The sequence below is a fragment of the Mixophyes fleayi genome, chromosome 7 (assembly GCF_038048845.1).
Source record: "Mixophyes fleayi isolate aMixFle1 chromosome 7, aMixFle1.hap1, whole genome shotgun sequence".
Classification (NCBI taxonomy): Eukaryota; Metazoa; Chordata; class Amphibia; order Anura; family Limnodynastidae; genus Mixophyes; species Mixophyes fleayi.
Window position 1 is genome coordinate 134,350,205 of NC_134408.1, and position 14,876 is coordinate 134,365,080.

Sequence of the window (14,876 nt, forward strand, 5' to 3'; positions counted from 1 at the left end):
CAACATATTAGGCAGCGCTGTGCATTGAGAGGATCATTATTAAATAGCAATATACAATCACATGAGACAGTAGGGAAACATATGATACATAAAGCAGAGGAATGCATGTGTGACTACTATAAGACAGAATCGTTATCAGTCACTAATATGAAATACAAGTTAACCCGTGCATGATACTCATGCATTCTAGTCAAATCAAGCTACTTAAGGTGTTAAAAAGGTTCTTGTCATCTTCATCGCCACACACACACGCCGCTAGGCTTTTATATATTAGATAATGCTAAGAATTTAGTAGGTCAGTGTAGTATATAACTCTGCCCAGCAGGTGGCGCTGCAGCTTGAGCACTCTGTCACCCGGTAGTTTTTTCCACACACACACACACACACACACACACACACTAACACAGCATGTGGGTTCATGAGGTAAAATTACCTCACGAAAATGAATTTGAGCCCTCAACTCGTAAATTTAGCCTTTACTACCTCTTCCACGGGGGGACGGGGGGATGATGGAAGTTACCTGACTTCACTATTATAATTTTTTTGTCAAATAATGTCAGTATACCAAATTTCAGGTCAATTGGATGAGCCCTTTCTGAGAAAATAGTTTTTTCCACACACACACTAACACACTCCGCTAGGCTTTTATATATTAGATATTTTGGCATTTCTATGCAGCTAGTGGTGGTTTGGTAAGATGTTGGGACAAGGAAAGACAGTGGAAGGTGGAGACAAGAAAGATGAACTAGTCATTGTAGAAATGTTAAAGCAGTCCGTTGCCGGCAACTATGACTGTCCTTCACCATTATCTTAATTGAACCTTCTTCCTGTTCTGGTTCTGGAGAAGGCTATTGTTTTTGGGGTGCATGGGCACTCAAACCCTCCCCCAAATTGTGCTACATGACCTGGTCCTGCCTTACTCCGCCTTTGTTTGACATTGGATCTACTGCAAACCAAAAACAACTGAATTATTGTTACAGCATGTTAAATTATTTTTTGTGCAAAACTAATTATCATTGCTTGGAAATTCCGTCCTGACAGGTACACTGCTTGTTCAGAGCCCTGGAATCTAATAAGAGGTCATTATTACATGTGGTAAAGGTGGTTTTATCTCAGGGAGTTAAGCATAGTTCCCCACTGGACACTTTAAGGACCTCTAGTAATAATATACCTCCCTAATCGAGACAGTGTGAGTGCACAAGAGGGTCATGGCCATATCACTATGGGACATACCATGACTTTGAGTGTGCGCCCATCTCTACCAAGTGCTTGTCTACCCCCAGGTCCATTTTACTCCTCCCCTAAAAACACCACGCTCGCACCTGCCTCTCGTACTTACGGCACTGAACGGTAACCTGTTAGCATTTCCCAACTGTCCAGGCATCTGGATAGAAGTTCTGATCCATAGGACATTGGAACATACTCCTTAAATCGGGACTGTGCCACCCAAATCAGGACAGTTGGAAGGCATATGACGATAATAATGACACTATTATGTCACTATACTTTCTGGTCTCTGGACTCTGCTATGGTAATAACCCGTCCATAGGATATTGCTATATTTATCTACTGTGTTAGGCTGTATTGTACGCTTAATAATAAATATAGGAAGAGGATGATGTGTATTAAAGTACGGTAATTTTTGGAGCTTGTTTATAAATTGTAGTAATTTGATAAGACAGATTTCTATCATGCTTTATGATTTCTTTAGAGGCGATCCACTAGTCAGACATCCTCCAATGGGTCATCCTTGTTACAGTGGCTCTGCTCTTGCATCCGTACACATCAATAGAGTGGTGACAGAAAAATAGACAATGCATCCTCTGCAAAAAAGCCCACCCTTTGTCCCTGTATAATGGAAGCTCCTCCTTCTATGCTGGTGGGCCACACAGGATGAACCAATGGGCAGAACTGAATGCAGAGGAGCAGTCCTGTCAGTCCTATCCTTCATAGTCATACAATCACATCCTACATATGGAGAAACCTTATTTCTTCAGCGGTCTCGCATCTGCAGAGGAGGGGCCGCCAGGAAGGATCCGATGGGCTACATTTCTGAGAGCGGAAATGTCTGTTATATCTAAATAATTTTACTGGCCAAAGAATTTATCTTCTATGTGAGTCTTCTCTAAAACAAAAATAACCCTTTATGTCACATTTGGGGACACTGGGAATTAGTTTAGCATGTCTAGTATTTCATCTGTATGTCACTACTCCTGCTGCTAAATAAAGTGCACATCTCTGCCCTGAATAAATCCTAAAATCAAAATCCAAACACCACCTGCTTCCATATATTTAGTGAAAAAAGACTCTGAGGAGTTGAAAAACTCAAGGTTAATTAGATTATCATCATTCATTTCCGATATCTTAATCTGCGCCATCAGGCCCTCACTGAGCATATGATTTGATTCATTCCCAAAGTCTTAACTTTTTGCTTCTGCTCACCAACTAAAATCATTGATGTGCGCATGACTGAGACACCAGATTCCTTTCAAATATCAGTGGCAGACCAGGGACAAAAATACATTTTTTATTTTTTTTTAATTACATTTATTCATTTTACCATCAACAAATGTTGATTTTCTTTGCAAATAGGATTGTTAAGTACATTCAAACTTTTAGCCGTTTGTCCACTGTGGCTGGTATACCAGGCAGCAAGCCGAACGCAGACAGAAGAGATTGCAAAATTAAAGTTTTTAGGGGGTAGCTGCTAACAATGTCCAAAAGTGCAAATCTGCACTCAAATCATAAGTGCTAATCAGATATTGGCTGTCATTGTTTCATGTTCACAAGAAAGATAAATGCTAATTGTTGATACTTTGCAATGGTTCTAGTGACGTTTGACACTTTAACATACCTTCTGGTTTTTGCCCAGCCTTTACTGATCTTCAGACTATTAACGGGGGTTTAAAGGGGCTATAAGACACTGGGTGGGCCATCAAAATGTGTACTATTTCTGGGCAGGACTCAGTAAATTGTGCGTGCGACTTAAATGTTGGGAGGTATGTCTTAAGCAATGATTGCAAATACCTCTCTTTCCAGAGGCACATTTAGCGCCATAGCAGTCCATGCCACTGCATGGGAGCCACCAGCGAGTGGAAGCTTGGTAAAGCATGTCTATCAGCTCCAGAGGTCACCGGTCGGCACTTCTGTGCATGTATAGGGAAGGCCTATCAGCAGCATAGCCCAATGTGTGTTTTTAGTTCCACTGTGAGGGGTCAACATTAGCACCAGATGACAGCTGTCAGAAAACAGTCCACAATGACAGCTACAAACATCTCCTCTCAATTCCTGTGACCAGCACTCTGCTAGCTGGTCAACTCACCTGGACTACTGCACAGATTTCCTTACTCTGAAATTAACCCTTCAGTAAAAAGGTCAAGTCAATTGAAACATTTATCTCACCTGTTTGCAGCTTTTATAAGTCCTCAGTTCTAATAAACCTTTGCAGGACAAAGATTTGTTTTGGATTTCTCTGCTTGTGCTGTGAAGAAGACTTGATTTGTTGGACTATACATGATTCCATCTCCTCCAGTCCCATGACTGTGGCTTTGTCCATCACTATTCTACCTTCTTCAATCCTTCAATCTTGGCTTCATCCCCCACTATTCTCCTTTCTCCAATCCCTTGACTGTGACTTCGTCCATCACTATTCAGCCTTCTTCAATCCTTCGATCCTTCGATCTCGGCTTTGTCCTCCACTATTCTACTTTCTCCAATCCCTTGACTGTGGCTTCGTCCATCACTATTCTACCTTCTTCAATCCTTTGACCTTGGCTTCATCCTCCACTATTCTACTTTCTCCAATCCCTTGACTTTGGGTTTGACCAGCACTATTCTACCTTCTCCAATCCATTGACTTTGGTTTCGTGTCCCACTATTCTACCTTCTCCAATACCTTGACTCTGGCTTCATCCATCACTATTCAATCATTTGACTTCAACTTGCACGTCACGACCAGTTCTCTCAGGACTAAGCAGCTTGTGATGCGATGTATCTCTGAGAGCTATGCCAGCCAAGTGGTTCTTTAATGGGAAGCGCCAGGACCGTGACATTCACTTTAAGAATTCTTAAGAATCTGGAAAACTGTCACATTGGAATTGTTCAGACTTAGAACTGCAGAAGAGGGGGGGGGGTGAAAAAAAATATATAGTTGTTTGGAGAAAAGGGGAAGAGGAATGGATTAACTATGTAATCTTATCTTTATTACATCAAAATGTAAAATAATTTGAAATAATTGTTTCCTTATTCGAAAGATTAATTCAGAATCACCCTTAACTGTGGTCCAGCATTCCACACGATTTGATGGGTCTAACAGTGACTGTCGTGGTCCAGCCTTCCTTTCCTAATTCCTGCCTTGCTGTTTGTTAAAAGAGGTGGCTTCTGCAGGAGCTAGGAAAGACCCCCGGGACCACAGCAAACATTGAGGATTCATATAGGCAGCATGTTGTCCCACAAAACTACTGCAAACAACCACTGAGATGCTGTATAAGAACACTATTATGACATATTTATGTTTTATGCTTATTAATACAAGGCAAAATCCTGTAAAAAAAATAATTAAATCAATGGATTGGTGCATAGAGACCTCATCTGATGTTTTCTAAGGTGTTTTGAAAGAAAATGATAAAACAGTGAAAAGTAAACATACATATGGGCAGCACTGTGGCTTAGTGGTTAGCACTTCTGCCTCACTGCATTGGGGTCATGAGTTTGATTCCTGACCATGGCCGTATCTGTGTAGAGTTTGTATGTTTTCTCCGTGTTTGCCTGGGTTTTCTCCAGGTGCTCTGGTTTCCTTCCACACAAACTAGTAGGTTAATTGGCTGCTATCAAAATTGACCCTAGTCTCTCTGTGTGTATGTGTGTGTTGGGGAATTTAGACTGTAAGCTCCAATGGGGCAGGGACTGATGTGATTGAGTTCTCTGTACAACGCTGCAGAGTTAGTGGGGCTATATAAATAGCTGATATATGCACCTGGTAAAGTTTCCTTTTGGGAAAAGAATAGAATTCATTCTTCCCCCCCTTAATTATTTTCAGTTATATCAACAAGTCACAGCCCAGGAAAATCTATTTCTTACCAGTCATATTTTCATTCATCTGTGCACCAAATGAGAAGAAGAGATCATTGGCATGAAAGCATCAGCATCAAATAAGCTATAACCAGCACCAAACAATACCACTTTTCTTAAATGTGTGATTAATAGAGGCAGTGTATTTGCTTTATATTACTGGCCTGGGCAGTACTGATAGGAAACGGTTTGCATTGTACTGCGTGCGTTTGGGTGCATAAGTCTATATCATGTCTACTTATGCTACAATATATTAAATGTAGGCTGTTTAACAAAACATTAGAGAAGATTAAAGGTGCACATTTAGCAAAGCCAGACAGACATAATAATTTCAAGTTCTAGTTTTATTTAATTTGCTATTTTTACGGCAGAGACCAATAAATATTTTTTTAAAAAAGCAAGACCCCTATGCATAATACATGAGGACAGCATTAAATGCAGGGATTGTGTTGGCGTGCTTTAAAGGTTGATGAAGTTTCATGCATTTGACAGCTCTTTAGAACCACTCGACTCGGTACAGCTTTGTGTGTGTAAATGAAACTGTTTTACAGAATGTCAAACACTTTTCTTGTCTTCTTCTTGTACAAGCAAAATAAAATCAAATTGTTTCTACATAACAACTTTGCAAATCTCCTGTGGTTTGCTTCTCTGATCTATTCAGTCCGGCCTGCAAAAATGTCGGGATTCGGAATATTGTTTCGCCAAACTGTTGATGCCATAGACAAAAGTGATTTGTGTACAAATCAGGTCAAAACACAGCATTTTCTGCTTCAAAATTCAATTGGTCATGTCACTCCTGATTTATGCTATATGCGGGCGCTCTTCTTGCAGTCGGGCAAGAAAACATATCTCCTGAAAAGAGCGAAATGATTGTTTTATTTTCTATTCTTAATGAACACATTGTTTTAACGTTTTGCAAATCTTCTAATGATTTTCATATGACTATATGAGATAAATGATTATTAATACCATGATGTATGTATGTGTCACAATATTAACTGGGAATACTCACTGTCTGTAGTCAGCCTGCTCACCCTCAAACTATTCCTCACCACCTTACTTTTAGACTGAGATGTTTGGTAACAGTTTACTGTCAGACTCTCACTGTTTAGAGTTAGGACCACCCTATTAGCAGAAGCGCCGTGAAGTGGCGGGTGGCTTATCATATATTTGCAAATGTGTGAAACTGAAAACTCTGCATTTTTATGTACAAGTAGAAATAGCAGCTCCTTCGCCGGTTATAGCAGTGTGCTGGGGGAATTTTCTTTGTGTTTGTTCCTCTCTGGATAACCCACCCTTTCAAGCACTTGCTATGAACCTATAAATTGATTGAGCAACTTCCACTTCTGTATTGTACTGTCATACTGAGTAAGGTGACAAAATGGCAATAGCAGAAGATACTTGTACTTGTTTTGCATGGGGAAGCTTTCGCCAGCGAGTAAAATTGGGCGAATAACCCTTTCTGCTCTAAGACGCAGAGGACAATTTGAATATATTTTCCATATATTTGGGATATAAATTTTCCTGGGCACACTGAGTATAGTTTAGCATATATATCCTCTATCTGTAATGAGATAATGAAGGATATATAAATACACACATATGTGTGTATATATATATATATATATATATATATATATATATATATATATATATATATATAAAAAAAACACATACTATACTATACTATATATTTACATCTGACATTTGCTATAAATGCTGCAATTACAGAACATTTGCATTTATTTTAAACTAATGGTGTGATCCAACGACCCAGGGAGACCATGCAAAGAGATTGCACTACTATTGTGGTCGATGACCGCTTGAAGTATGGGGTTAAGCCCTATCTCAGAAGACAACATTAATAAACGGAACCCTTGTATTTTTGTTATAGAGATTTCTGGATATATCACTTCACTTGCAAATAAATTTGTGTGCCTAGACGCCCCATACCCCCTGTGCACTGCCCCACTTCTTATCTTCTGTGGAGCAGGGCAGCATCTTTTCTTGTCGGGATTGTGGCGCTGAGGTGTGACATCATAGCCCAGCGCCACACTCCCTGCCCATTACCAACATGGAGGAGCAGCTGCCGGAAGCTTCTTAGGAAAAAAGCTCCCAGCTGCTACCCTTCCATTTTCAGTGCCCAGCACTCAGTGTGTGGATGCCATGGGGTAAATATGAACACTGAATGAGTGATATTATGTCATTACTAATTCAATGTTTTAGGCACCACTTAAAGCCTGGTGCCCTAAGGAACTACCTATAAGAAAAGGAAAAATAACTATTTTCAACTTGACTGTCAGTAATATATTTAAAAATTATTATTGGGCACAAGAAAAATGTAATAACATTTCAGGACTGTTGCTATAGCAACTTTTAATTATTAGACAATATCACTGGTATACTTCCACACTAATAAACAATAGTGCACTTGCCTTCTAAACTGTATTTGTCTTTCATAGGAAGGAAATTCCTTTGTTACAATATTTGCTCTATTCATCACTATCGTCCACACTGTGAAAAGAAAAACAAATCACTATATTTCATTTTATCTTCATTAACAGAATTGTTAAATCACCATGCACATTTCACAAATAAATTAGTTTATCCCAGACATATAAAAGATATTTGCAAACTAATTTATGAATTATTTTAGTGTTTTTTTCTTTCTTTTATTGTTATTTTGTAATACTAGACTGTAATCTCTCTCACAAGAAGAGCAACCAATCAGATTATCGCTATCACTTTCTGAAGGTGCTAGACAAATGATAGCTGCAATCTGATTGGTTGCTAAGGGCAACACTTACACTTTTCCTTTTTAGAGGGTTTTATAAATCAAATCCTTCGTTTTCACCTATTTTGTCTATCTTATATGTCCCTGTTTTATGTATAATGTTTTCCCACCGTCGCTACAGACAGTTTTAGCACTTTACAAATTAAGGACAACAATAACAATGATATTTATCAACACTTATATGTTGTGTTATAACCTAACTCCCTACAATACGTTCAGTAAGAAACCTCCAGCTTATATTTTATATTAGTTGGTGATAATCATGTGACATTTTTAAAATATTAGTGCGAGGTCTTTCCTTCCTTGCACTATATCAGCCTACAATGTGTGTATGTGTGTGTGTGTGTGTGTGTGTGTGTGTAACCATGCAGAACCTGAAATAAGACACAGACACTCATATTTTTGGCAAACTAAAAGGTTGCAGTTTATTTTTAGATATTAAAACATTCCTTGTAGCGGTGAGAGCATAGTAGTCAGCTAACAACTAATCTTCAACCAAAAACCAGTGGGGGACAATCGCTCAACCACTAAGCCAAGAATAATCACTTTAATATTGGCCATTGCCAGTCTGGCATCAACATGACTGCTCCCCTTCTAGACTCGAGATTGCTGTGCCACGCGTGGCACACCAAGGGACCCTCCACGCATAAAGGATCAAGAGTCATGTTACTTCAAAAAGGAGCAGTGATGAGCGGCCAATCAGGATAGCACCTTCCACTAGTCACTGACTGCACAGCTCTCCTACCTACTGCGCCTCCCCTGCATAAGGAAGAAAATTGGTTAAACAGTATAACTATAAACCTAAGTAGGGTGGGTGGGTGGTATCAGCGACGATCGGGAACCAAAAGGACCCAGCATACCCTGGAACCACCCAGTGGGCTCCCATTGGCTGTTCAATATTGTAAACACAAAACTCTAACCCTTAATGGTAAGTGCTTCTCAGAGACCAAAACACATCATTTTAAAAGCCCTCGGCTTACTGCCTTACTTGTTATAGTCACACCAACATTTTCAACTACCAAACAAAGGAGCAGATGGGACAGGTCTTGGGACATTCTACCTTAACTCCAAGTGCTGAATTTATTGGGAATAAATAACACTAGGTTCTGCCTGGCGGAGAAACATTTCAAAAAGTACTGGCTGGAGTTAAGTGGGGTACAATCAGGCTATGAAAGTTCACTTAACACCAACAGGAACAAGTCACAATACTTGAGCAAAGTATCTAACTAAATGTGGCTATTAAAAGACCCAAACAGCAAACAGGAAGCAAGGTGACCCCCAGTGATGCAGTATTGGCCATATTGGCTGTGGGCGGTGTTCAAGGGTAAGTGAGGACCTCCGGTGGTCAGGAGTGGGAAAACATTGAATAAACTAATCTGGCAAAATGACATCCATTATGGAATAAGTAAATATTTGCTCAGTATTATGGTCAGATTGGGACAGACCTGGGTGGATTGGATTTACCATGTAGAATATGGAATATCCGTATCAGAGATCCAGAATTTATTCACAAATGCAAGATGAAATTTCAGACCAATCATTTTGCAAATTTGCTACTTTCACCCACACACCACATTGTGCAGAGGTACATTGTTAATACACAGTCTGTATCTTCTCTCTTACCTCCATTTCCCTCCTCACATCATGTCACTGCCCCTGTCACATGCAGTCTGTACTCACTAACACATTGTCCATCTCCTGATATAATCTGTGCTGCTCCTTCCACTATATAACTCTCAGTCTGTGGATTCTTGCTGCCTCCATTGCCCTCCTCACATCATATCACTGCCCCTGTCACATGAAGTCCTGTCCTCACTAACACATCGTTCATCTCCTCATATTATCTGTGCTGCTGGGGACCCTGCTCCTTCCACTATATAACTCTCAGTCTGTGGCTTTCTGCTACCTCCATTCCCCTCCTCACATCATGTCACTGCCCCTGTCATATGCAGTCCTGTCCTCACTAACACAATGACATCAGTGGACTGGTCACTGCCTCCCACTATACCTGCTGCTGAGAGCATTTTGAAAATCTTATAGGCTTAAGGGTCTTCTATTTCCACTCACTGGGGATCCAGACAACTGGACGTGCAGGAGTTAAAGATTGATTCAATAACTGATACACTAAAGATACAATAAGGTGCTCAGACCTTAGAGAATGCATCTGTGGTGCAAAGTGGTGCTTTGCAATTGTCCATACTTACAGAGTGTAGACAGATACTCAGAATTCCATCCAGCATACAGAACATAAGAAGTGGGTTCATGCAGCTGGACAATGCACTATAAAAGTCAGGAGCAATCTTCTAGGGATACATTTCCAAATAACTGCGACTCTGCATCTCCAAGATATTTCACCACTATGCAGTTGCTTTCGGGTTAATTTTATATCGCAGTTTTGCATAACTTAATCAAAAATTGAAATCTGCACAGAGTTATTGTGAGTATGGAGGACCAAGATGAGATATCCGTGCATTACAGTAAAAATGTGAAATAATTTGTAGATTGATCCACTGCTTAGAATTAGCTCTTAAATAGCGATTAATGGCAATACCCTGCAGAGATCAAATAGTGGATTTACCGTGTTTGAAATTGGGCTTTTTAAATAATTTTATTGTAAAAAAAAAAAAAAAAAAAAAAGCTTTTTCTTCTGTTTTGCCGGTTGTTGGATCAAGAAAGGAAAATTGCACTAAATTATTAGACATTAACTAATAAGACAGAAAGCCGGCATTTATTCAGTATTAAACCATGTATTTTCTCATCCTCTGACAGCTTCCACTGTCAGTCATCTTTTTAAGAGGGCGAGCATCAATAATGACATAATCACATGTTGTGCTCATAATATTTGTTAGGGAATAAACATAAAAAATCAACAAATTCAGCCACTCTGTAGATCTCAACACATGGTGAAAGCAGACATTGGGCTGGATTTACTAAGCTGCGGGTTTAAAAAAGTGGGGATGTTGCCTATAGCAACCAATCAGATTCTAGCTGTCATTTTGTAGAAAGCACTAAATAAATGAAAGCTAGAATCTGATTGGTTGCTATAGGCAACATCCCCACTTTTTTAAACCCGCAGCATAGTAAATCTAGCCCATTATGTTTGATTAACTAGCGTTCATGACAGTGCATCATTGATGGATTAGTTCCTAGTAAATATTATGAATATTGGTCCTGACCACAAATTGGCTGCTCCCAGGGCCACTGAGAGCTACCTCAGATGGCAGAGTGGCCGTTTTTTGACCCTCCCATAGGCTTCGCATGCAACTTTGTTAAAAGCCAGTTCTGCTCGTGCAGCCTAGATAGTTGTGCCCATGTGGAGCAATAGGAAGATGTTGGCCCGTGCAGTCACTCGCTCCCTGCAAAAAAAATTGCTTCAACGAATGCACTGTGTGTGTAGCAATAATGCCTTTTTCACAAATGCCTCCATGTTGAAGCAGTTCACGTTCAGTAGAGTTGAAAAAGTTACCTTCCTGTGATTATAGGTGCTAAGGGTCTTAAAGCCTTATCTCCCAAATAGGTTCTTGCTGGGAACAGGGAACTATTTAACTAAAGCTGTTTTGTGTTCAGTTGTCCGCTCCCTCTTGATGGAAAGTTATGGAGTTATGAAAAAAGATTTATATTACATATTTTTATTGCTTTCCAACTCTGACAATGTTATACCGCCAAGTTTATTGCATTCATTTTTTAAATTTTTCCTGTAAAAAAGTTTTACAAATAATGCAGTATGTACTAATTTCTGTTGTTCACATCACTATAGATGTCAGAGAGGTAGTAGTGCAGGACCCACTACCTCCCAAGTACTCTATAATGTTATACATTATATTTAAGTATGAGCAGTAGCATGAGACTAGGTGCAAGTGAGATTCCCTTTGTTATTTATAGTCAATGTCTTGTTGGTCTGATTGATTAGGAGCATTACGGAAATTGTGTCATACAAGAGACTCTTTCCAGCCTTGTGTCGGGTGTGCCTACAAAAGCAGGATGATTTTGGGTATAGTCACTTCCTTGCCAGGAGACAGAGTTTATCGGAGCATATCGGAGACAGATTTCTACTGTGAGAAGGCATCTCTGGGAAAAGGTGGCTGTTAAGAATACTGTGCTCAAGTGCTTCCCTGGGTCAAGCTGGTTTATGATTTTGGATTGTTCCTGTAATACTCCTTCATAAGAGTGCTAAAGCCTTATTTTATTGCATTGGTTAATAAACCTCCTTATGTTTTTGAAGATAGTTGCATAAATGATGTACTGCACCCATGAATAACACTAGCAGGTAGGGATCAAAGTTGCTGAAGCATCTATAGGTGTCGATTGATTTCTGGTGTTGTTATCGGCTAACTCGATGGGCGTTCTTCCCTGGTTGGCACAGGAAAAGGGGCATAAGGGGACCCATTATTGTGGCTTTGCTCCGAGGAGCTTACAGTTCAAATTGTTATTGGATGGTTTTGAAGGTAGGAAGTATGTCAGGCATTGGAAGGTAGCAAGTTCCAGAGATATGGAATAGCATAGGAGAAGGTGTTAAGCATTGATAAAACTATGTTAGTAAATGGGGTATAAAGCAGGCCAGTCACAGGGGAGAGTGAGCGGAAATATAGTCCGAGATTAAAGGCTCTTATACTGCTGTATACCTGCATCCGCTGTACATTCAGTCTGAGCTGACTTCACCTCTTTGGGCAACTTAATCATTAGTGCAAATAAAGATATTTAAATTCTAATATGCTAAAGAACATCCTAAGAGGACAAAAGAACAGTCATACCCCGTTCACACTGCTTCAAAAGCCTGGGTTATTGCCGAGGGGGAGCCCCTCAACAACCCAAGTCGAGGTTGAGTGTGAACAGATCCCCTGCATATGCGGATGGCCGGGACTTTTGTAGGGTTACTGGGTCTGACCCGGATAGATTCCAGTCTGGAGGGTGAGACCTGGGTTTTTCAACCTAAGCTTACCGAAACCTATTGAAAAGTTAAAAAAAAAAAATTAACATCACAAGAGGAGCCAATCAAAACTACTCTTGTAATGCTGCCAGGGAGATGCGGGCAGACCCAGGTTCAGTGTGAACCCGTTCGACACGGGAATTTGTCGAGGTGGGAGGCTCTGTCATCTGGCAATATCACGGCATCATATACCCGGGATATTGCCAGTGCTGCAATGTGAACGCAGCGTCAGAGTGGTCCTTGGATGGATATAGATGCAGCAAGTTCTGTTGACATAAGAGACTGAAATATTTAAGGAATTTGATAGAGAACAAAAATTCTTACTCAAATTGAGCCACAGCAGGTAAGTTTTAAATAAACTGAAAGCAATATTATTCCTGCAGAACAAATAATAGACTATATTTATCATCAAACTTATCCCATAAACTTAGTATTTCATTGGTGAATTATCAAATATGGAAACAAATATTCGGCATGTGAACATATTTTATTCTTATTATTCTTCTTATTCTTCTTCTTATTATTATTATTATATATGTATTGCACTGTTGCTGTTTGAAGCTAACCAAATTTCACAACATCTATGAGTCAAAACGGACTTCTTAAACATATGTATTCAGATTGATAAACTGTAGGTAAATGATAAATCTTTGTCCTAAGCAAGTTTGAATCTGTCCACAACAGTGTTTGTTTGAATATACTTCAATTATAACACAGATGTAATATCAGTATCTTTAGACCCTCATTAATTTTTCAGAGAAGTGATTAGCATTTTAAGGCAAACAAGGTGTACATTGTTAGCGGGACATGACCTCACTGTCATCGAATTATATCCATGATTAATGATCGTTAGTATTGCAGTGCTGAAAGTTTGAGTGATTATGAATAGATTATTAGCCAGATAACGAAAAAATGAATCAAGGAGATGGGTATCACAGCTGGTGCTTAAAAGATAATTTTTGATAGATTATCATCCTAGAAGAAAAGCTTTAAATTTGGCAAAAAAAATGACAATATTTGAAATATATCCACAAAAATAGTCTGTTACTGGCAAACAATACAACTGTTAACATTAAAATATGTTTATATCAAGGTTACATTGTATGAAAAATATTCAGGCATTGTATTTTTAATTTGATTTCCCAAGGGTGCCATCTTGATATAATTCGCATTCGGCAAACCCAATCTTCTCTGGTCTTTATTTGGGTATGACAGTGATGAGGATGGGGAATTAGCATCTTTTTGGAGCTGGGAGAAAATCAGCTCTGATAGAGTGTTTTCCTTTGATAAGTACGGTGATACATGCACTGTGCAATGCAGACAAGACTCTGTTTGACAGGCAATTGTAAACTAACTGTCAGGAGATGACAAGATGTGCGCACAGAAAGCCACAGTTTTCCCACCACTATAGCAGTTAGTAAATACAAGAACACAACCTAACAAACCCCAGTGATCTAATTAAAACAAGTCAGTCATAAACAAGCGCTTGCAATTCCAAAGTGGCATCTTAGGACCTAATGCAAAGCCCAAAAAAGGAGCAAATTTGCACCTTGACAAAATCATGTTGCACTCAAGGTGGTGGTGGGGGGGGGGGGATTTCAAATGTGTGGACAGAGATATAGTTCTGAGTACATATATATAGATCAACTCTAAATTGCAGTGTAAAAATAAAGCTATCTGGTTATTGTTAGCTATATGCAAACACAGACAGTATTTTCTGGGCATGCAAAAAATAATAATAATTCATTTTTGCACCTTGCATTGCAGTATGGTTTGTCCAGGAGCAAATTTACTCCTGTATTTTGCTTTGCTCCTAAGTCAGAATCAGGCACTTAGGGGTATATTTACTAAACTGCTTTCTTGAAAAAGTGGAGATGTTGCCTATAGCAACCAATCAGATTCTAGTTAACATTTATTTAGTACATTCTACAAAATAACAGCTAGAATCTGATTGGTTGCTATAGGCAACATCTCCACTCTCTCAAACCCGCAATTTAGTTAATATACCCCTTAGCATTTAAAGCAGGGTTGCCCAGCACGCCTGTAAATGTGGCCCAGCGGTTGTGGCAAGGGGGCAGCGCTGTT

At 39.4% G+C, this 14,876-nt stretch overlaps 1 protein-coding gene across 1 annotated transcript in view; it reads right to left on the minus strand.

Moving 5' to 3' along the window:
* Positions 1 to 5,395: 5,395 nt before the first annotated feature.
* GPD2 (glycerol-3-phosphate dehydrogenase 2) overlaps positions 5,396 to 14,876 on the minus strand; it is a 167,378-nt gene continuing 157,897 nt past the window's right edge. Inside the window, exons 18-19 of the mRNA XM_075180846.1 lie at positions 7,506 to 7,584; positions 5,396 to 5,922 (exon numbers count right to left, since the gene is read on the minus strand). Of these exons, the coding sequence (XP_075036947.1) occupies positions 7,563 to 7,584 (22 nt within the window). The 3' untranslated portion in view covers positions 5,396 to 5,922; positions 7,506 to 7,562. The remainder of the gene's footprint in view (positions 5,923 to 7,505; positions 7,585 to 14,876) is intronic.